Source organism: Bubalus bubalis, chromosome 18, assembly GCF_019923935.1.
Source record: "Bubalus bubalis isolate 160015118507 breed Murrah chromosome 18, NDDB_SH_1, whole genome shotgun sequence".
Classification (NCBI taxonomy): Eukaryota; Metazoa; Chordata; class Mammalia; order Artiodactyla; family Bovidae; genus Bubalus; species Bubalus bubalis.
Genome location: NC_059174.1, coordinates 10,768,966 through 10,791,742, shown reverse-complemented (window position 1 = coordinate 10,791,742; position 22,777 = coordinate 10,768,966). Strand labels below are relative to the sequence as shown.

Here is a 22,777-nt window from a genome sequence, read left to right as displayed (position 1 = left end):
CTGGGAACAGCCAGTTTTTAGGACCCGCGGTCCCAGAGTCACAGAAACCCCGCCCCCGCCCCCGCCGCGGCGCGGCCGGATCTGCGCAAGCGCGGCGCCGCCAACCCCGCGCGGTTCACTTCCGGGAGCCGAGCCTCCGCGCTTCCCGGGCCGGCCTCCGGGTCTCGTGTGCCCCTGGGCGGCTGACCCCCTCCGACCGGCCCGGCGGGACCGGGCCGCGCCGCGGGGCCCGCCGTGGCCCGGCCATGAGCGCAGCCGCATGATGCGTCCCTGCCTCGGCCGCTGCAGTCGCCGCCGCCGCCGTCGCCGCCGCCGATCGGGAGGAGCCGCAGCGCCGGGCGACCCCGCCCGGGCCTCGGGTGAGCGCGGCGGTCCGGGTCGGGCGGGCTGCTGGCACCTGGCTCTCCCGGCCGCTCCGGGGCCCCCCGTCCGCCAGTCTCGGGCCCGTTGCTCAGTCCTGCTCCACCGCGCCGCGCCGCACCTGCGACCTTCCCGAGTGCCTCTCGGGGGCACCTCTGTGCCGGCGCTTGACTCCTTCATCTGCCAGGTGTCTCCTTGTCACTCCTTGGTGCACCTCTCGGGGTAGGGCCCGAATTGCAGCCCCAGCTTGTTGCCTGACCTTGGGCGTGACACTCAGCTCTCCCAGGCACAGTTCCCTCCTCTTGATAGCTAATAAGGGGGTTGTTGTTAGGGCCTGAAGACATAGTAGCTATAAACCCTTTGTAAGCTGTAAAGAGTAGTTTATAGGCAAGCATTACAATGGGCTTTCTTAAACATCGCCTATGGCTTCTCAAATGCGCCGGTTCTTCACTCCTTTATACGTTTTTAGCTTTTCTTGTTCTTTGCCCAGCTCCCTCCTCTTCTCTTTCTCTGCCCAGGATCTTTTCGGGGGTTACCTACCAGGCCACCTGGGACAGTCAGGTCAGCCTTCAGGGCAATGTTGAATCTTGCTGCAGCCAGAATCATCTCTCCTGAGGAGTCATTGCTGCTGGAACTAAGTCTGTCTTCGCTGTTGGATGGAGACACTTTATTGGCTTGTGGGTAACTGGTTTTGTGAGTGTAAAAACTGTCCATATAGCTGCTCTGTAGCTTCTTTGGCTGACCAGGTCCTGTAAAGTGCAGTCCAATCAATGCTACAGTGTTTAACATTTGCAGTCTGCTTAGCATTTGTACTTAATGCACATAGATTTATCTATTTTACTGCTACTGTCTCAAATCTTGGTCTAGAAAGCTATAACCCGGTCCGCCAGTCTCAGGCCCCTTGCTCGAGGGTCTAGAAATCTCGGTCAACATATATTCCTTCTTAGACTATTCACCTCAAAAGACGGTGAATTGAATCTTCTGATACTTTTATAATTTTTTTCAAAATCAGACCTAGTTTTTTGATACTGTCTTACAACTTTTACGAAACTGAAGGCAACTTTTAAAAGTCACCTTGTTAAATTTGCTTGTTAGTAAGTTGGGATCGGAGAAGGCAATGGCACCCCACTCCAGTACTCTTGCCTGGAAAATCCCATGGATGGAGGAGCCTGGAAGGCTGCAGTCCATGGGGTCGCTGAGGGTCGGACATGACTGAGCGACTTCACTTTGACTTTTCACTTTCCTGCATTGGAGAAGGAAATGGCCACCCACTCCAGTGTTCTTGCCTGGAGAATCCCAGGGACAGGGGAGCCTGGTGGGCTCCCGTCTATGGGGTTGCACAGAGTTGGACATGACTGAAGTGACTTAGCAGAAGTTGGGATACTTGATTAAAGAGAAAGTCTGTGGGGGTATTTGAAAAATGGGATGGAACACACATGTTAAATCACATCTCTTGAACATTCTGGTAAAATGTAAGGGTCGGAGTGATGGTCACTATTTGGATTGTGTACTTTCCCGAGTGAAGCTGGTAGGTTGACTTTTGAGTTGTGAGGTGGAGGAGAATGAGACTAAATGAAGGTAATTTGCTAAAGAATTCATAAAACAACAGCTGGAACTCTGTGCACACATCTCATGTCAAAGTCAAGTGAGTAGACATGTATACAGAAATTTTTGTTTTGTTTTTTTTTTAAACCAGTGACTCAGAGCCTGCCTTGATTACAGTGAATAAATTGGGAAATACTGGCATGACTAGAATGACCTCAGTGAGAGAGAAAGTACTGAAAGGAACTCTCTATAAGAACTGTCTTGAGCCAGTCAAACGTCTGGATGTGTCTTTCCACTTTTACTGAAACTGTTCCCTGCAGGCTTGGACCCTTTGGTGACATAGTAATATCGTCTTTGTTAATTTGAGGAACTGGACCGAACAGTAAGTTCACATATGAAGTTAATGCTTGAGATGAATTGAGTAGTAGTTTTCCTGACGATTCCAGACCTTCCCTGCTCCAGACCATGCTGAACAGCTCTAAGGATAGTTTTCTTGAAGCAGCTTTTTGGGGGTCAGTCAGTTCAGTCGCTCAGTCGTGTCTGACTCTTTGCAGCCCCATGGACTGCAGCACATCGGGCTTCCCTGTCCATCACCAACTCCTGGAGCCTACTCAAACTCATGTCCATTGAGTCCGTGATGCTATCTTACCAGCTCATCCTCTGTCGTCCCCTTCTCTTCCCGCCCTCAATCTTTGCCAGCATCAGTGTCTTTTTGGGGGGTATGTTTCTTTAAAGTAATATTTTATTTAATTTTTTGGCCACACCATGAGGCTTGTGAGAATGTAGTTCCCTGAATCAGGAATTGAACCCATGCTCTAAGCAGTGAAAGCACAGTCCTGACCACTGAACTGCCAGTGAATTCCCTAAAGTAATGGTTTAATTATAAAATTAATACATACTTGTTTTGTTAAAAAAAAAAAAATCAAACACTAGAGCAGAGCATGAAACACAGATTCCCAAACACTTACTCTTGCTCCCTTTTGTCCCCAAAGCCAGTGTCACGTTAACAACTTGTGTGTGACCCTTCAGCTGTAGCACCCAACCAGAGAGCCACCTGCAGAGCTGGCCAGCTACAAAGTCGAGAGGGAACGGTTTCACGTGTCTGTACTTTGCTCTGCCTGTTCTGGGATGGCATTTCATCAGTCACTTGCCTCTGATTTTTTTTCTCTTTCACCCACTTCTTTGCCTCTGTCTATAGACATGTTCTTGTCTCGATTACTGCTTGATTCCATTCTTGAAAAAGCGCCAGTAGAATTTTATTAATTGTCTGATAAAATCCAGACTCCTCATGGAGCCATAATGCCGTATATTGGTACAGCACCTCATAGTTTTGAAAACAACTTTGTTATCCTGCAGTGTTTTGTGTCTTGGGTGCTTGGTAAATGTTTGGTGAATGAATGATCTTGCTGGGCAGAGTGGGAGTCTTCTACACGGAGGAGACAGCAGGAGCAGAAGCACAGGGCTGGGGGTGGGGGGTGTCCACGGACACAGCAGGGAAACAGTGGGAAGGCTGGGCGAAGAGCCGGGAGAGGCCCGGGAGCCCGAGTCAGTGCAGCCCTGAATGCCATGGCCCCAAGGTTTGGCCCCTGTGTCGGTTAGGATTCTGCAGAGGGACAGCCAAAGGTGAGGGAGCCTAAGCTTGGGTTGTGGGAAGGTGGGCAGGGAAAGGGCCGAGTGGTAACGGAAGTGTCAGCAGCTCCTAGGAGGAGTGACGGGGAGGAGGACTTGGGTCTCGAGGGGAAGGTGCATAGTAAACCCTGGGTGTGCAGGGAGCATTATCAGTTAATGGGAGGAGAGGCCCGCTCTGTTAGGCCAGCGCTTTAGGTCATTGTGGGAGAGGGCACAGGGCGTGTGCAGCCCCGGTAATTAGCAGGAGCAGTCAGGATAGAGAGGCTTCCAGCTTCTCTTGAGACAGGCTTTTACAGCGTTATCTTGGTTGAAATGCTTTTAATTCTTAGCGTTCTGTATTTCCAAAACTCACTCTGTTACAGAAGGTATTTTCTAAAACCAAGTGCTCTGGGAGGCTGTGTGTTTTAATGGAAGAACATGGGCTTTGGAGTCAAAACTCTGAAGTTTTTTTTTTCTTAAACAGACCCCCACTTGACTGACAGGCTGTGGCTGTGGTACGGGATAAAGGTGGGAGCTTTGGTCTTTTGTCCATGTGGCTTCGAGGCTGCTTCGTGCAGCCTATGCACTCCTGGTGACACACCCAGAATAAACCCTGTTACCGGGGGTCTCTCCCTCTGCCCGCCCCCCCACTTTCTAAGCTGTCCACATTACCCGCACCCCCCCCCACCATCTGACCCCACCCCAGGCTCCCACTTTTGACCCTTTTCCCTATTCCTTTCATGTTTCTGTGGGCTTCATTTTTGCTTTCTCATCTCACTCAACGGGTATTTGCAGAGTTCAGGGTGTGCCGGGGGTATGAGTAGAACATTCCATTGAGGTGATGACAGCTGAACAAGACAGCCGGGGTGGGAGGGAGGTGAGAGGTGAGGTCCGCAGGCCCCGCAGGCCCCGGGCGGTAAGGCTGTGCAGCCACACGGGAGGCCTGGGGGTTTGTTCTAACTGTAGAGGCAGCTGCTGGCTGGTTTTGATAGACCCAGGAGTGGCAGGGTCTGACTTCTCTCTGTTAAAACTGGCTCCAGATGCTGATTGGGGAATGGGTTAGGGGCCAGGGAGTAGGTTGGGGGGTGCACAGAGGCCACGAGTATATAACAGTGCTGGATCATGCAGCCCAGGTGAGGGCTCCTGAGCCTTGATCGAGCTAGGCAGGCTGGTGGAGGGTGGCTCACATCTAGGCAAGTTTTGAAAGTCAAGCCCACAGGACCTGCTCATGGGTGAAGTGTGGGGAGCTGGGGGAGGAAAGTGAAGTGAAGGGTGTGTCCTGATTTTTGACTTTGGCAACTAGATGGTGGGGCAGGTGCTGTTTATCAAGATGACAAGGTGGGATCCCAACAGTCTGGTGGGTGGAGGGGTTTCTGCTTTGACCTGACTGTGGTCTTGTTGAGTAACCAGTCAGAGACACTCAACAGCACATTCTTCGTTTGCGGGTTTCCCACATGCGTCTTCCCTAACTTCACGGAACTGAGCTCTTGGAGATCATCTGGAGAGCACACAGCCAATGAGGAAACCCCAAGACCCCGCCTGAGCACCCCAACGCTGAGGCGTCTGTGGAGAAGGGCCTGCCGGGAGTCTGGGAGTGGCTGGCAGGGAAGGGAGGGAGCCAGAGTCGCCCCCACCTCCACTGAGAGCCTTGGCTCCCTCTGTGTTTCTCAGTTTGTCCTCTTTTGTTTTAGAATAAAAGGCCTTTCGAGAGAGGTTGTGTGAGTTTACTGTTCACAGGATGGCTGATGTGGCAGCATACCTCTGAGACTTGGCTTCGGTCCGTTGTTTTTTTTCCCTCAAACGTTAATATTCCGTTCTTCAGCTTCAGTAATTTGAGAAGAAAATAGCGGTTCATATGGCATATATTACTGGTCTGGTTTGAAAGCCGGAACTAAATCTTTCATGATTGCAAGTGGATGGGAAGAACACTTAGGAGCAAGATTGCAGTTGCAGTGAACGCACGGGGCTGGGTGATCTGCACGCTCCCTCCTCACCAGCTCCCGCCAGCAGCCTGTGTCTGTCGTGTCCCGCCTCGCCCGGGCCTGTGCCGGTTCCCTCACACCGGGCTGCAGGCGTGCTGCCCTTCTCCTAAGCCTCCCCTGCCTCGGAGCAGCCCATTTGCGGGGCTACGTGTGACATATTCCCATTATCCCCAGTGACGGCACCTCCTTGGAGTTCTTAAAATTCTCCCTGGAAGCTTATTTTTTGGTCATAATTATTTCTCTTACATCATAGTAAGTTGAGAAAATAACAGGAAATCCAGAGAATGAATTTTAGACCAAATGATGGAAAATGTGCCAGGGCGGATCATGAAAGAGGATAAATCACACACACACGTGCCCCTGCTGAGCCAGCCTCAGGCCCACCTGGCTCCCGAGCCCACCCCCCAGGCCTGTGTGTGCTCACTGCTCCAGCCATCGTGCACCTGCCCCCATCTGCTCCCTCCTGGCCCTGCTCTGGGTCCTGGCAGTCCCTCCTGGTTGCTTGCCTTCCTCCTTCCATCCAGTCATACTTTGTCAGAGATGGCTCTAAAACATCTGTTTACCAAAGCCCGTGTCTCCATTTGCAGCAGAACAAAGTGTGGAATCCCAGATGCCCTAGCCTGGCCTTTGGGTGCTTCACGGGCAGCCCCAGCCTCCTTCCCTGCCTCCCATATGCTGGGGGTCGGTGGGGGGCGGTGGTGCTGCAGCCCATGGGTTCCCTTTCCTGCCTCCGTGCCTCTTGCACCGTTGCCTTCCTAGTGGACACCTTTCTGTTCTCTGGACAGGATGAGCTGTTGTCAGCTCTTTCCGTCATCACCCTCTGCCTGTCACTGGGGGGAAACACCGAGACACCACTTAGCAGGCTAGTTCCCATCTCTGGTGTGTGAGCCCTCATGGGCCGGGGACCTGTTTGTGGTCGAGCATCCTGCGGGCCTTGCATGGAGTCCGCAGCTTGGGGGCCCGCCCCCATGTCTGAATGCTGCAGATCTCAGGGCGCCGCGTCTGTGCCTGAGGCAGAGATTTGCTTACTGCTCTTGTTTATAGGTCAGCAGTGGGTGTCTGAGGAGTAGAACAATGCTGAGTGTAAAAGCAGCGCGTTAATGTAAACATGAACACCAGACTCTAGGGTAGACATTCCTGTTACCGCAGTAGCAACCGATCACCAAAGAATACTGATGTGTTTTGCTTACTTGTTTTCAGTTTGTTTATGAGACGCATTTTCTGTCTATAGGCATGAGAAAACATTAGGGGAAGAGATTAATAAGACACCTGCCCACAGATACTGTTCAGGGTAAAATGAGACAGGGCCTGGCTCAGAAGGTGGTGTCTGCAGGGAGAGCGCCTAGAACGCGCTGTTTCCACACCCTTCACACCTGCACACGCACCTATGCTGGGCATTTGTCTCTTCATTTTTTAGTTGAGGAATAATTCATGTAAAATGAAACTGACAATTTTAAGTGTATAATTTTCTATTTTAAAATATGTATTCGGCTGTGCTGAGTCTTCGTTGCGGCATGCAGGACCTAGTTCCCTGACCAGGGACTGAACCCGGGCCCCCTATCTTAGGAGTGGCATCCTAGCCACTGGACCACCAGGGAAGCCCCTTAACTGTCCTTTAACAGTTTGTTGAGTTTTGTCCTGACACCGCGTGTGTCTGTGTAGCCTGCTGCCCTGTCCACGTAGGGGACTTTGCGTCAAATCAGAAAGCTGCCTTGGGGTCTCCGTCCTTCCCGCTTGTGGTCCAGCCCCATTCTGCGTTCTTTCAAAGTACATTAGCTTGGCTTGGTTAGAGGGCCATGAAGATTGACTCCTACTGAATACATTCTTCTGTGTCTGGCTTCTTTCACTTAGCCACATTGTTGCATGTATCTAACCTCCCCCCATTTTCTAGAATGAGTTGTATGAATAACCATGGTTTGTTTGTTCATCTCCTGGTGAGGGATTTGGGTTTTCTGGTTTGGTGGGTGTGATGAACGGAGCAGCTGTGAACAGTTCTGTACATGTTTTGTGTTCACACTCGTGCGTGTATGCTCAGCCACTCAGTCGTGTCTGACTCTGCAAACCCATGGACTGTGGCCCCCCAGGCTCCTCTCTCTCTGGGATTTCCCAGGCAAGAATACTGGAGTGGGTTGCCATTTTCTTCTCCAGGGGATTGTCCTGAACCAGGAATCAAACCGGCATCTCCTGCATTGGCAGGCAGATTCTTTACCGCTGAGCCACCTGGGAAGCCCGGGTCCCATTCACCTTGAGGTGAATGCCTAGAAGTGGAATTTCCGAGTCATAGGGCGGTTGTTGGTTTAACTCGGAGAAAGTGCCAGACCACTGTCCAAAGTGGTTGCTGTGTTGGTTACTTTTTAAAATTTATGAAAGTAACTGGGGATTTGGCCTCATTGTAGAGATTCTGCTTAAGCCCGAGGCCTGGGATGCGTTGACCTGTGTTCTGCAGAGTCAGTTTTCTCTTACAACAGTGCTAACATAAGCTCATTTGAAGATACTCAGAATGAATGTGAATGAAAAGTGGAAAATATTACTAAGCATAATTAGGCATTACTGGTTCAGCATGTTATTCAGCATTTAAAGTTGCTGGCTACTGCATAGATATTTGAATAAAGTTATTATACATAAATGCCATATTTTAAAAGTCACCTCTGGACTTCCCTGGTGACTCAGTGGTTAAAGAATCCGTCTGCCAATGCAGGAGACATGGGTTCGATCCCTGATCTGGGAAGGTCCCTCATGCCGTGCAGCAGCTAAGCCTGAGCACCGCCACTCCTGAGCCTGTGCTCTGGAGCTGGGGAGCCACAACTGCCGAGGCCCACATGCAGTAGAGCCCTTGTCCTGCAACTAGAGAAGCCGCAGCAATGGGAATCCCATGCACCCCAACTGGAGAGTACCCCCTGCTCTCTGCAACCAGAGAAAGCCTGCACAGCGATGAAGACCCAGCCCAGCGAGAAATAAAGACTTAAAATTATAACATAAATGCAGTTTTCAAAAAGAAAGTCACCTACTTTAGTTTAAGCAGCTTGTGGTTCACGGCTGCATTTGTTACTAAAAGAGTTCCGAAGGGACTCAGTCACAGGTGCACCAGAGAACCTTGGTGTGCGGGCCAGCGCTGGCCGTGGGCAGGAGGTTGTCCAGCTCAGCGTGGAGGGCGAGCAGGGGAGCCTGACCTCAGAGCCGGCGCAGCAGAAGGGGGCACACACGGCCAGGAAGCGGCGAGCAGCCCCCGGTTCCTGGGGGCCCAGAGCCCGTCCCGTGGAAACCACCAGGGGAGCTTAGCCTGCCTGGTCCCCAGTCCCACCAGTGCCCCGTCGCCTCACCGCCCTCCTCGCCAGCCCTCTGGCACCTCTGTTGTCTTGGTTTCAGACAGCAGACACCAGCCGAGGGTTTGCCCAGCAGAGCGGCGTTTCGTTGGTAGGACACTGGATGCAAACGGAGTGGACCGGCCCTGAGGCGCCGGGCCAGTGCAGCGGTGGAGCTGTGCTGGGGAAGGATCCCTCGGTTGGGGGCTGCTTACGCCAGACATCCCGTTGTTTGGAAGTTGGTCCTCTGATTCCTGTTCTCTCCTGTGGTCTTTCTTTTTTTTTTCCAGTTTGTTTTTTAGTTGATCTACAGTTCTGTGTCAGTTTCAGGTGTACAGCAAAGTGAGTCAATTATTATATATATATGTATGCGTGCGCGTGCATGCATTCTTTTCCAGATTCTTTGCCATTATCATTCTTAGAAGGTATCAAATGCAGCTCCCTGTGCTATAAAGCAGGTCCTTGTTGCTTATCTAGTTTCTATACGGTAGCATGTATCTGTTAATCTCAAACTCCTATTTTCCTTGGCTCTTTTTTGTTTAGTTCTCCTTTCTGGGAGGCTTCCCACTCTCTCTTCCAATCCTGTTTTTAAGATTTTAAAATTCTATCATATTTTTATTTTTCAGTAAGTAGGAAGTTCTCAGAATGTTCCTCTTTGTCTCACAAATGCAGTCTCTTATTTCTTTGGTTGTCTTCCCTGTGCATTATACCTGCTCTCAACTCCTGTTTCCCTCTGGTTTCTTTCTGGGGCTCTGTCTCTCATGAGACCTGGTTGGGGCTTCCTCCAAAGTATCTGACTGTCGGCTGTTCGCTCACATTTAAGCCCGAGACCTGCCAGGCGCGTGGCGGGGGCCATGCCCGTGGTCAGCCGTCCTCTGGCGGCCCTGCTCCTGGGGAAGCCTGGCAGCAGTCTGGCCTCTCTGGGGGAACGCCCCTACCTCGTGCTGTCAGCCGGCTTTTCTTCTCGCGCCAGACGAGCGCTTCCCAGAAGGTTGTGTCTCCTCGCCCACCTGCCGCTGCCCAGTGGGAGACGCCCCCAGGATGCTCCTCCCGCCCCACCTACCCCTCGCATACTGTGTCCCCTCCCCCGGGGGCCCTAGTGCACCCCTCACTTCTCACTCCAGTCTTCGCTGCAGTTCCTTGGCTGTGCCTGGTAAAACGGTTACCTGTTGAAATGCAGGTTGACTAGCTTTGGTCTGGATTATCCCCAGGGCTCTTTCTCAAGGGATTTTGGCTTACAGGTTTTATTTAAAACCGGGGCTAAAGTAACAGGGGGGTAAAATGGACAGGTTTATAATTTTCAGGATTCTGTCAATTTACTAGTAATGAAAACCTACAGGAGTCATGATTTCATAGTTAAAGATAGTTCTGAATGCCAGAACAAGCAACTTTTCTAATTAGATTGTATCTTTCAGATCCTGTCACATAGGACAGTATGCACCTTAAGATCCTGAAGAAAAGGCACAAGATGTTCAAGTAATGTCTAGTAATAATTTGTGAGGTAAGTGTCTCCTTAGGTATATAATCACTGTTTCCTTTCTAATTGCTCACACTAACTTGTACCCTGTTGATGGTTAATGGTCACCTCCTGTCAGTGGTTTGATGACCACCTACTCTTAAGAGGGGAGTGTGTCCCGGAGCAAGATCCCGATTATTAGCAGGAGTTACAAGACGAGGGGGAGAAGGCAACGGCACCCCACTCCGGTACTCTTGCCTGGCAAATCCCATGGACGGAGGAGCCTGGTAGGCTGCAGTCCTTAGGGTCTCGAAGAGTCGGACACAACTGAGCGACTTCACTTTCACTTTTCACTTCCATGCATTGGAGAAGGAAATGGCAACCCACTCCAGTGTTCTTGCCTGGAGAATCCCAGGGACGGGGGAGCCTGGTGGGCTGCCGTCTATGGGGTCGCACAGAGTCGGACACGACTGAAGTGACTTAGCAGCACAAGACGAGGGTAGGTCTCCTGTCTACATGACTGGAAAGGTTTTGCTTGGATGGCTGTCCCTTAAACAACGGAGATCTGCAGTGTTGCTCCTGGTGTTCTGGGAAGCGAGGCTCAATTTAACACGAGGAGAAACAGGTTCAGGGGTGTAAACAAAATCCCATTAAACTAGCCATGGAAGTAGAAAACCGACGATGTGACATCTGCTTGACTGTCGGTCAGCACACTGCTTTCGGGTCTCTCTCAGGCAACCTGAATACAGAGCATCCCGCGGAAGACGGTGTAGAGTGAGGCCGCGCCCTCGCCCTGGGGTCGCGGCGCCAGTTGCTGCGCCGTTTGCTCTCACGTTCCCAGAGCCTGTAGCTGAGTGAGCGTGAGGGAGCAGTTTCTTCACTTCCTCCCCTCCTTTCCTGCACTGATGCGGCGTAGGTGCTGTGACTCAGCAGAAGTCGCCTGCGCTTGGTCACAGAGAGCCCAGTGTGTGCAGCCCAGCCCCCCACGTTCGTGGACTGCTTTCTTGAAAATCTTGAAGTAACTGTGGGCTATCAGACTATCTGATGGGTGGGTTTTACACACCTGGCTCTGAGGCGCACAGCAGGACCCTAACGTGCTTCTGTGACGATCCCAGCCCACGCCTCCAGCTCCCCTGGGTTGTGTGCACGCTCTTCCTCAAAGTCAGAGCTGCCATCTGTGCCCCTATTTCTGGACCAGACCACCGGGCTCTGACAAAAGGCTCCTCCATCTCTGGACGCACGGCCCTGCGCCCTGCCCAGCACCCAGGTGCTACTTCTCACAGCCTGCGTCCTGCCTGAGGAGCAGCCATGCAGCAGAGGGAGTCTGGCCAGAGGGCTTTCTCAGCCTTGGTGGACTGGAATGGCCCACTAGGAAGCTGTGTGGAGATCACCAGGCCACTCAGCAGATCTGAGAGAGGGACCAGCTTCATGCTGTTGCATCTGGTTGTAAGTGAGATGAGAGGAGGTTATGGGGTAAAGCAGCAGCAGAATGCTTAAGAGGAAAAGTGCAAGTTTGTCTTTAGTCTCTGACCCTACATGTTCTCACCTCTCAGGGAATTTCCCAGTTAACGGGGGAGGGTTGTCAAAAGAACAGACCAGTGAGTGAGGGAAACGGTCGAAAGAATGAGAGAGGAAGGGCATTCTAGGAACAGCATAAAGGAAAGATGGAGATTAAAATGGGAGCCTGCCTCGGAAACATGCTCACCCGTCGTCAAAGAGTTAGAATGCGGGGGAGGGGAGAGCACATGCAGAGCGAGATGGAGAACCATCAGCGAGAGCCCTGAGCCGCGTCGGGGGCCAGCGTGGACGCCAGCAGCAGGAGTCGCCTGTCCGCCAGCCTCTCCGCCGCTGACCCGCGCGGGCAGCGGGGCGGCCCAGGCCTCGTCCCCTCGGGCTCGGGGCCTGGCCCCGCCCTGCGTCGTCCCGCTGAGGCGTGGCTGGGCAGCCTCGGTCACCGTGTGTCCCCTCGCCCCTTCCCGCAGGGAAACCATGCCATCCTCGGGACACCGGCTGCGGGACGTCGAGCACCAGCCTCTGCTGACCGAGAATGACAGCCACGACTCCGTGGCCTCCTCTCCCGCCGAGGCCGGCGCGGCCGCCAGGGTGTGGTTCATCCGCGACGGCTGTGGCATGATCTGCGCCGTGCTGACCTGGCTACTGGTTGTGTACGCAGACTTCGTGGTCACGTTCGTCATGCTGCTGCCCTCCAAGGACTTCTGGTACTCCGTGGTCAACGGGGTGGTCTTCAACTGCCTGGCGGTGCTCGCCCTGTCGTCTCACCTGCGGACCATGCTCACTGACCCCGTGAGTGCCCGCCCTCGCAGGGCTTTCCTGCCAGTCCGGGCTGGGGAGACACCAGCAGCTGTGGCTGGAGGGCCTCGCACTCCGTGGCCTTGGGGTTCAAGTTCCTGGGCACAGGCCAGCGGTCTGGTCTGTAGCGTCCCTGGAGCACACACAGCACCCAGATGGAAGTGCTGTCGGGGTCTATTCAGGGAGCACAGGTTAGAGGTCGGGCGCCAGGAGAGGCTGCAGGGAAGCTGTCAGGAGGACTGTGCCCCGGAGAGCGCCCAGGCTGCACTGGGGTAGGACGCAGGGCTGGGGCCACGGTTCTGGGGAGATAGCGACAAAAAAACATGCCCTGAAAATGGCTGGAATGCGAACGTGAGCTTGAGGAACGTGCCTCAGGTATCCAGGAGGTTTCTTTGGTGGGGTGACGAGGGGCCCAACCGGCGCGGAGGAAGCAGGCACTCCTGCTGTGTGTCTTGGCAAGACCCAGGCCTAGGGGACCCAGGCTGGCCCTTCTGCTTCACGCTGGGCCTGGGAGACATGTCTCTGGCAACAGAATCAAGCGTAGGTCACCAGTTGCAGGGACCTGGGGGAGTCATCGGGCAGCCCCAAGGGGGACCAAGGCAGCTGCCCAGGGCTCTGAGCCACAAAAAGGACCAGAAAATGCGTTCATTTCCTCGCCGTCTGGTCACCATGTGTCACCTGATGCATCCCCCCCTCGGGTTGCACATCTGTCCTCTGAGCACGTAGGAGTGCTCTTAAGTGGGTGGGGGGTGGGGGTCGCACGCTTACTGTGGGGCAGTGAGTGCGTGTCCGTGAGAACTAAGGTGCGGCGCTCCTAAACCTGGTCCCTTTCTTCTTACGGGACCTGGGACCCTCCCCCATCACTTCCAGCGATAGGGTGGCCTGCCTGGCTCCTGGGCGCCTTGGAGCCCAGTGGCCCTCGGTCTTCACATGTGCGTGCTGGGCTTTGCAGATGTGGTGTCGGCCCAGCTGCGCAGAGCTGGGCTCGGCCCCTGCGTCCCGGCGGCTTTCTCTGACTGTCTTTACTCCTGCTGACAGCGGTGCCCTGCCGTCTCCGCCGCCCTTCCTGTCCCCACACGCCTGCTCTCCCCTCCCTAGTGGGGCTGCTTCTCCAGAAACGTATTTCTGTGTGAAGGACAAGCCCCATGGGGCACAGAAACAAGACCCAAGCTTGTTCCCAGTCCACACAGCCATGGCGTCCAGAATGATCTCCCAGACATGATCTTCTCTGCCTGTGTCCACTGCCCAGAGAGCAAACCCTCCGCCCTGCAGCCTGTGGCCCATGGCCACCCAACACACAGGCCCTCTGCAGCTCCCCGTGCTGGGGGCTCGCGTGGACACCCTGTGAGAGCCCCGCTGCCACTCCCACCCCTGGGGCCGGACACCTGGGGGCCAGGGGCCCAGGGCCACACTCCCCAGGCTCGTCTGTGATAGGTCTGCAGGGAAGCATTCATTATGTAACTTTAAAACACGAGATAAAGTCCTTTTTCAGACTGTTTTGTTCAGCCACCCCCTGTGCAGCTGATAGGAAACCTGTGGGTGCTTATCAGGGACACCCTGCCTAGGAGTGTGGGCAGAGCCTGCCCAGGGTGGAGGGGGAGTGGCTGAGCAAACACAGCCAGCCTCTGGCATGTCCTGCATGAAGTTGGAAAAGTCCAGGTGACTTGCCAAATTATGAAGGATAATGTGCTATTTGAGTTCATTTTATAGCTTGTTTTATTTTCATGAAAACAAAACTTCTGGTCCTATGTTATGTGAGTAATAGCTGTTTTTCACAGTGATACAAGTGGCAAGGACAGCATTATAAATAACACCGAAGTCTAATTCCTAAATTTACTGGGGTTTTTTTCTTTCTAAAACTTCCTTCCTCCCAGCTAAAATACGTTGTTATTAAACCTTAGGGGGCAGTACCCAAAGGAAACGCTACTAAAGAGTACATGGAGAGCCTGCAGCTGAAGCCCGGAGAGGTGATCTACAAGTGCCCCAAGTGCTGCTGCATCAAGCCCGAGCGCGCCCACCACTGCAGGCACGGCGGCTCTGCCCGGGCGCCGCGGGCCCGGGGCGGGGGGGGGCCTGGGCGCCCACCACTGCAGGCACGGCGGCTCTGCCCGGGCGCCGCGGGCCCGGGGCGGGGGGGGGGGCCTGAGCGCGCCCACCACTGCAGGCACGGCGGCTCTGCCCGGGCACCGCGGGCCCGGGGCGGGGGGGGGCCTGGGCGCCCACCACTGCAGGCACGGCGGCTCTGCCCGGGCACCGCGGGCCCGGGGCGGGGGGGGGCCTGGGCGCCCACCGCGGACAGCAGAGAACCCGTTTCCAGGCAGCCTGAATACCCTCCACTGGAGGGACCCCCATCCTTAGGGCAGCCTGAGCAACCCCCCGCCAGGGCCTCTTCGAAAGGACATCCTGAGCACCCACCTTCCCTGGGGCAGGATCTCCCGGGTGGCCTCTTAGCAGAGCTGTTTTCAATGGGTGGGGTTTCCTCAGAGCACAGAATAGTGAAAAGCTAACTTCTGCTTTTCAGCATTTGCAAAAGATGTATTCGGAAAATGGACCATCACTGCCCGTGGGTGAACAACTGTGTCGGAGAAAAGAATCAGAGATTTTTTGTGCTCTTCACTGTGAGTAAAGACACTACTCCTGTAGCGACTTGTGTTGAGTCTTCATTCTTTATATGCTGTCTTACCTGGGGCGAGGGTGCGTTTATTCTGGCATCAGACCTGCAGTCTCTTCTCTGGGGTTCAGATTACCACTGTGTTGTCGCTGGTGGGGAGGCACCCCGCAGATGAGTGTGGGTTGCCCGTTGCTGCAAGCGCTCGCTGATTTAACTCTCTCCTGGATACCTTGACCCACCGTTGTCACTAAAACGTGTTTCCCTGTAGTCGATTAGTCTGCGAGATTACGGCCCTTGGTCCCGAGTGACCCCAGGGAGGCATGTCACCTGCTCCCCCTTACTGCTACTGCCCACCTCGCACACCCTCACTGCGCCTGAGACGGAGCAGTGGACGCACGGGTCCTGGCACCATGCTGACCAGTGTCTCCCTGCAGATGTACATCGCTCTGGCATCCGTGCACGCGCTGGTCCTCTGTGGGCTGCAGTTCATCTCCTGCGTCCGAGGACAGTGGACAGGTAGGCCTGGGGGGGGGGCTTCTCTTGCTCGTGCCGCGGTGGGCGGAGAGGGAGGACGGGGCCTCCGGTTTCAGAGGAAATCCTCAGTTCCATTTGTATCCTGCAGACCTTTGAGACTGGGTCAAAATTCGTATTGTCCCCGCAGGCCTGGTGTGTGCTCTGGCCACTGGACAGGCACATTCAGGGCCATCTGATGAGGCAGGACAAGCCGTGCAGCATGGACTCGTGTGTGCGTCCTGCTCACAAGTGTAGGCGCAGGCAACTCCCATCTTTTCTGGCTTTAGTTGTGTTTTAATGCACAGTTCTGTACACGAATACAGTCTCAACAGAAACCTGGGGAAATACGGGCTATTTCAGATCTGCTGACCAGGCCGTGGTGGTGTGACTGCTGGCCTGATAGGCCACCCTCTGCCCCGGGTGGACAGCAGGTGCGCCTGTGAATGAAACGAGCTCGCTTTTCTGTGGACAGTGGTGCAGAGGGGCCCTTTCGCAAGCTGGACCCGTGCCTGAGGCTCGGGACGCTGGGGGTGCTCCGCCGTGCCGTCACACGCCCCTCTCGTTCACAGAGTGCAGTGACTTCTCCCCTCCCGTCACTGTCATCCTGCTAATCTTCCTGTGCCTTGAGGGTCTGCTGTTTTTCACTTTCACCGCGGTGATGTTCGGCACCCAGATCCACTCCATATGCAATGACGAGACGGTACGCCCCTCCTCCGCTGGGTGTTTTTGGCCTCAGTGCACCGGCGTGGGTGGGCAGTGGACGCAAGGCCTGGTGTTCCCCGGGAGGGGGGCGGGGTGCCCCGGTGGACCGTGACAGCATCACTGCCTGTGTCCCTCTCCCCGGGCACAGCTCGGGGCTCAAAGGTCCCTTTGATTTGAAAGTCAACAGAGCCAGGCAGGTGGAGCCAGCAAACGCCCCATTTCTCGGAGACCCTGCCCTTGGCAGCTGAGTGAGTTGCAGGGACTGGATCGCCTTCATGCCTTTCAGCTGAAGGCCTCGAGCAGGCACTTGACACGTATTTGTAAGTCCCAGAAAGAAGATTGGTGCCTGGCCTGGAGGACCGGCCCCCTTCGCGGCCCTGGGGCTGCCTGAGCTTTGCACCCGCCTGGAGGCTGCTGCCCAGCCGTGTCTGACGCGGTCTGGCCGGTGGCTGCAGCCCGGCCGTGTGCACAGGGGCCCGCAGGACCGGCACCAGGACGTGTGGTTCGGGTGGTGCCTCCCCCGTGGCGACCACTCACCTGCCCTTCCTGCTCATACCTGCCCAGGGTTTTCCCAGTGCTGCCGCCCACTTGCTTTTCTTCCTCCCAGGAGATCGAGAGGCTGAAGAGCGAGAAGCCGACGTGGGAGCGGCGGCTGCGGTGGGAAGGGATGAAGTCCGTCTTCGGAGGCCCCCCCTCGCTGCTCTGGATGAACCCCTTTGTCGGCTTCCGGTTCAGGCGACTGCAGACGAGACCCAGGAAAGGGGCCCCAGAGTTCTCAGTGTGAGGCCCTCTCGTCACTCCAAAACTTGTCCACGGACTTACTTTATCTGGGGTTGGAAAGGGTATCAACAGTTCCCCTGTGACCCCGAGGGCGAGTGGCCCAGCGGCCTGCAGAGAGCGGGGCTTCACACGTTCACGGTCACAGACGGCAGGTTCCCCACGAGTGACGTCACTGTCTAGTAATGGAGGGATGTGGCCGCATGGAGAAGCCAGCTGTCATTCCCTCCCTGCAGTCAGGAGTCTGTCACACGCTCAGCATTTTCTAGGAAGCTGTGTGGGCCGTCACACGGGTTGTTGGAATCCTACGTGCCGAGCTGCTTTCCTCAGTCATGAAGAAAAGCCAGTCCAGTGGACAGAACGCTACGGTCGGTGGCCCTGGGACTCTTCAGGCCCCCTCGGTCCAGGAGGGGTCTGGACGCAGGAGCCCGTGGGGGCTACGGGAGCAGCAGGGCCATACGCTCGCTCCTGGCCTGGGGCCAGTGGGCCCTGACCCCATGAGCAAGTCCTCGCGTGTCAGTGTGTGTGCGTGCACGTGTGTTTTAAAGTGGGCCGTGTTGTTCAGGCAACGTATCATGGGGGTGTGCTGCAAACAAGCTATTTTTTAGAAACCAATGTTTCAGGGAAGAGGGGCGAGCTGTGCGGGGTCCCCTCCCGTGGGGTTTACATGAATGTATTGCATACTGGAGAGTATCGAGATCCAAAGAACAGTCATTCCTGTGTGGTCCTCTGTTGCCCTCCTTCCTGTTTTCAGTTTATTTTAACAATCTGGAGTGTGTTGACAGGGCTTTGGAACCACACTGTGTGCTTCCGGCCGGATCAGCGACGCGTACCGGCCCCTCTGTGGCCCCAGGCTTGCGCAGCTGACCCTGCGGGAGGTGGGTAAGGCCCTGAAAAGGGAAGGGGACCTGGAGGCAGGAGCCCTGTGGACCTGGCCTGCAGACAGTATTCAAGATGGCAACAACTGGTTTGATTTTTTAAATTCGTACCTTTTTTGGGTATCATTTTGTTTGTTTCTCTACCCACGTCACAAGTGATAAAATAGGACCCTTGGTGCAGAGCTTAAAATTATGCCAGAAAGCAAACAGCTCCCCGCCCTGGGGATTCGCCTTAAACTTGCCTGGTCTGTCCATGTTTAATGGGATTCCACCATCTCTGACACAGTCTGGGGTCCTGAGCCCCCTTCCACGCTGAGAAGAGTGGGCGTCTCCCGCCTGGTCTCCACGCCTCTCTGCTCACCCATGAGCCATTTTGCTTTTGTTTGAATTAACCCATCCTCTATCCTGATCAGGGCTGGCGCAGAACCACAGAGGGCCTACCCTGACAACAGACGTAGCCGAGGGGCACGGGCTGCAGGGTGGAGGCGAGGTGGCTCGGTCACTGCAGAAAAGGGGAGTCGGGGGGGCTGAGTCACAGCCGAGGACAAACAGGAGACAGGAGTTCCCGGGATTGTTCTGCACACTCATTTGCACATCTGTCATTGGGGTTGGATGTGTGTACTGAGCTTCAGTGTGAGGCTTTTAATATGTATATCCTGGTTATCAATAAAAATTATCGAAGTGGTTGAATCCTGTGAGACTTGGCAAATATGTGCAAATCAAGTATACTTGACTTTTCAACCTCTTCTTTCAATGTAACTTTTGTAAGAAATAAAGTCACCAACTGACGTTGTCCAGCAGTCTGTCCAGTGGCCGGTTCTTGGTGGGCTGTAGGTATGTTTCCATGTTCAGCTTCAGCGCCTGAGACACGTGACTCAGCACCGAGGTCACGCTCACACAGGTTGCCGTTTCCACATTTTTCATTTTACTCTCAGTCGATGCACCTCGTCTCACTTAGCTTTGCCCTAGAGCTTCCTTAATTTTTTAGTGTACTTGGAAATAAAAACAGTTTTAAAAATCCCTTAAGTGCTTGCTGGGATTCACCAGTGAAGCCATCTATTCCTGGACTTTTACTTGTTGGGAGGCTTTTGATCACTGACTCCAGTCTCCACATTAGTTATAGCTCTGTGCAGATTTGGTAAAACTAGAAAGACTATACATTATAACCGACGCCAGAGGAAGACCACAAGAGACCACTGTGAGCAACTATGGCCAGCAAGAGGGGTAAGATTCCCAGGATCAGAAACCTACTGAGACTAAGGCACGAAGAAACAGCAGCCACTGGAAGACGCCAGCTGAGGTGGGCGCCACGGTGTTCGGGGACGCGTGGCCAGTCATCACTCGGGTCATCACCGCTCTGGGGGACGCAGAGCCAAGTGTCAGCGGCACATACTTTGTTTTGAGTAATTTGTGGGGGCAACTTGAGACCTCAAATCGCTGAAGAAGCAATGTTGAAATCAAATGAAGCATCTGGGTTTAATTTTGCTTCTTCCGTTGCATCTCCTCGTTCTATCACCCTTGAGGATGCTGTGTGGAACAAGTCAGGAAAGGAGATGAGGGGCCCCTTTAGAGCTGGTGCCTGGCTGTGTGGGCTCTGGTGAGGCCGCACAGGGCAGGTGGCCCTTGCGGGTCTGCCATCTCGGAACAGCTCTGCTACTTCCCCCACCCCGGCCAGCCCAAAGAGGGGTCACCCTGCCCGGAGGCCAGCAGCAGGTCTCTCTGAAGGCCTGGAGGCATCATCGGATCACCAGGTGCTGCTGGGCCCACTCTGAAGGGGACGTGGCCCTCCAGGTGCAGAAGCTCTGACTTTCGCAATACAGGTGCAGCAGCCCTGAAGGCCTCTCTCCCTGACAGGCCCGGCATGGGATGACCAAGCTCCACACGCCATCCAGCCACAGGTCCACCAGGAAACTCAGACTCAGGCAGCAACCAGTCCTTCAACACACCAGCACCATCCCCAGGCTGGGAGAACTTAATTGAGTTCCAAGAAAAGCCCCAAGTACATAGACAAATAATGGTGATGATCGCCAAGATGTGATTTTGACATTTCCAGTTTCCAAAGTGCCTTCCTCTGTGACCAGATCACATGTTCCCTATGATCTTCCAGGCTGGTAACAGTGCACCCATTTTATAGACCAACAGACTTCCCAAGGTTCTCACAGGGAGGAAGAAAGGAACGAGTCCACATGGACGTTTAGAATAAAAGCACTTTTTTCTAACCTAGATCCGTCTCTGTTTTTACTTTTTAAAATACTGAGTTCAGGGACTTTCCAGTGGCTAAGACTCCGCACTCCCAATGCAGGGGCTCAGGTTCGATCCCTGGTCAGGGAACTGATCCCATATGCCACATCCACATGTGCCACATAAAGATTTCCATGTGCCACGGCTAAGATCTGGCGCAGTCAAATACATACAGGTATTTTAAAGATTTAAAAAAGCACTGAGTTTAAAAACAGTAATAACTTCTTGAATAACAAGGAACTGAAAACAATAAATTAAACCTTCACTGATCCGAGGTAGCACAGGGCTGGGGACAATGCTGAAAGCGAAGAAAGGGTCAGTCCTCAGCCTGGCGTCGGCATTGCGTCCACCAGAGGGCGCCATTGGACAGCAAATGCACCCACACTGCACGCTGCTGAGGCCACAAAAATCCCTGCACCATCGTCTCATCCAGCCAGCTAGTCCCACAAGTATTTACTGAATACCTACTAGGTGCCGGCAAGGCCTCTGCCCTCAGTAAACACAAACACAAGAAACTGAATGTGTAATTATATCCTGTGATTCATGCTAAAAAACAGAGCAGCAGGGAGAGGGAGCGTTAGTGTCAGAGTGATGGAGAGAGAGCATTCGGGGAAGGGCTGGGGCCGGGAAAGGTGTGGTGCTCAACTCTGAACTGGAGCTGGTTAAAATCGGAGAACTCGGGGTGGAAGAGCTGGTGAAAGTCACGTGTCAGCCTGCTGGGCTCAGGGAAGAGGCTGAGGGGTTAACACGTGCGTAGACGCCGAGGTCATCCCCCGGGTGGAGCGGAGGTTCGTCTGAAGCAGATTTCTTAGACACGGGCCAACCACCTTCCCCAAAGTCCAGGAGCGAAGCTCTGAAGACAGGGTCTTCAGAGACATTTCCATCCTGGGTGGATTGTTAGGGGGCCTCAGCGGGAGCAGGGTTGGCCTCTGCTGTGGGAAGCTGGCCCAGCGTGGTGCAGGGGCGGGGGTTTAAGTGGCTGGGAGGGGTCTGCACATGGCCTTTCTCTGGCCTCGGCCTAGGTGATAGTCTGCCATCTGGTACCAGAGGAGAGTTGCTCGCTGGGTGGCTTCGCAGGCTGGCTGGCACACACGGGGTTCTGTGTCCCAGAAAGCTCAGTGACCAAGCAGCCTCCGTGAGGGTTACTTTGTGGGCAGATCTGGCTTCAGCCTGCATGGCTGTGAGACATGGTTGAAAGACATCCCTGCCATCTCCCAACTATGTGACCTGGGCCCAGTGCCTTCACCTTTCTGGCCTCAGTTTCCTCATCTTTAAAACGATGCAACATTTCCTGCCTCGTGCAGCCTTTGGGAGGATTAGAAAGGAGGGACCATAGAGGGCTGACCAGGAGGGCTGGTGCATAGTAGGCACTCCAGAAACGGGGGTAACTGTGACGGCCTATCCACTGAAGGGCTCTGCAGCCAAGCAGGACCTCAAGCCAGACCTGCTGTGTGGGGGCAGGCAGACCTGACGTGCGGGGCAGGCAGGTTCTTCGTCCATCGTGTCTGCCCTTTCTTGGTTTGTTTGGACTAACATGGAGTCTTCAGTTAAGATCTTGCAAGATTTTTTTTTTTAACCAAATAAAAACATAACCAACTAAACAAAACCAAGTCCATTTATAACAAAGTCCCACCAGGGCAAACATTTGCAATCTCCCCAGAAAGCATTTTATCCATGGCAGGGAGGCCTGCGGAATTTTAAGAGGCTGCAGCTCGTGTCTTTGAAAACCACCAGCGTCTTCGTGTTTGTCTAGGACTCTCTCCCCGCCGGGGTACTTTTCCATCTGCCCTCATTTCCCAGCAGAGCCTGAGGCCTGTGGGCAGCCAGCAAGGCGCTCTGCAGTTGATGCTCTGGAGCAGAGGCTGCAGGCTGGTGGCCATGACCTGGATCCAGCCCCCACGGGTGGCTCAGATACCACGGTCAGTTGCTAACATCTGCAAATCAGGAGATTTCACCTAGAAATGCAGATTCATGGCCGCCTGGGCCCCATTCTTCCTGGCCAGGTGCCTGGTGCCAGGGCAGCTGTCCCCACACGCACAATCGTCAGGACACCATTTGAATTCTTTTCAAAGGATTTATGGGGGCAAAATTCACATAACATAAAACTGACTATTTTAGGGCATAACCCTCCCAGACTTCAGACAATCCTACAAAGCTACAGTCATCAAAATAGCATGGTATTGGCACAAAAACAGACATATGGATCAATGGAGCACAACAGAGAGCCCATAAATAAACCCACACACCTAAGGTCAATTAATCTTTGACAAAGGAGGCAAGAATATACAATAGGAACGACAGTCTCTTCAGCAAGTGGTGGTGCTGGGAAGGCTGGACAGCTGCATGTAAAGCAATGAAGCTGGAACACACCCTCTCAACCATGCACAAAAATAAACTCCAAGTGGCTTAAAGACTTAACATGAGATGGGACACAAAACTCCTAGGAGAAAACATAGGCAGAACACACTCTACTGTAAACTGTACAAATGTTT

At 54.1% G+C, this 22,777-nt stretch overlaps 1 protein-coding gene across 2 annotated transcripts; it reads left to right on the top strand.

Annotated features, from left to right (window-relative positions):
- Positions 1 to 147: 147 nt before the first annotated feature.
- On the top strand, positions 148 to 18,844 carry ZDHHC7 (zinc finger DHHC-type palmitoyltransferase 7). 2 transcript variants are annotated; one of them, XM_025268484.3, is made up of 8 exons: positions 148 to 359; positions 10,213 to 10,298; positions 12,236 to 12,557; positions 14,465 to 14,589; positions 15,085 to 15,181; positions 15,609 to 15,690; positions 16,257 to 16,387; positions 16,997 to 18,844. In XM_025268484.3, the coding sequence occupies exons 3-8, from the start codon at positions 12,243 to 12,245 to the stop codon at positions 17,171 to 17,173; spliced, it is 927 nt and encodes a 308-aa protein (XP_025124269.1). In that variant the 5' UTR covers positions 148 to 359; positions 10,213 to 10,298; positions 12,236 to 12,242; the 3' UTR covers positions 17,174 to 18,844. The 2 variants fall into 2 exon arrangements, with proteins under 2 accessions (XP_025124269.1, XP_044788166.1); XM_044932231.2 differs by lacking the exon at positions 148 to 359 and adding an exon at positions 438 to 582.
- Positions 18,845 to 22,777: the final 3,933 nt, after the last annotated feature.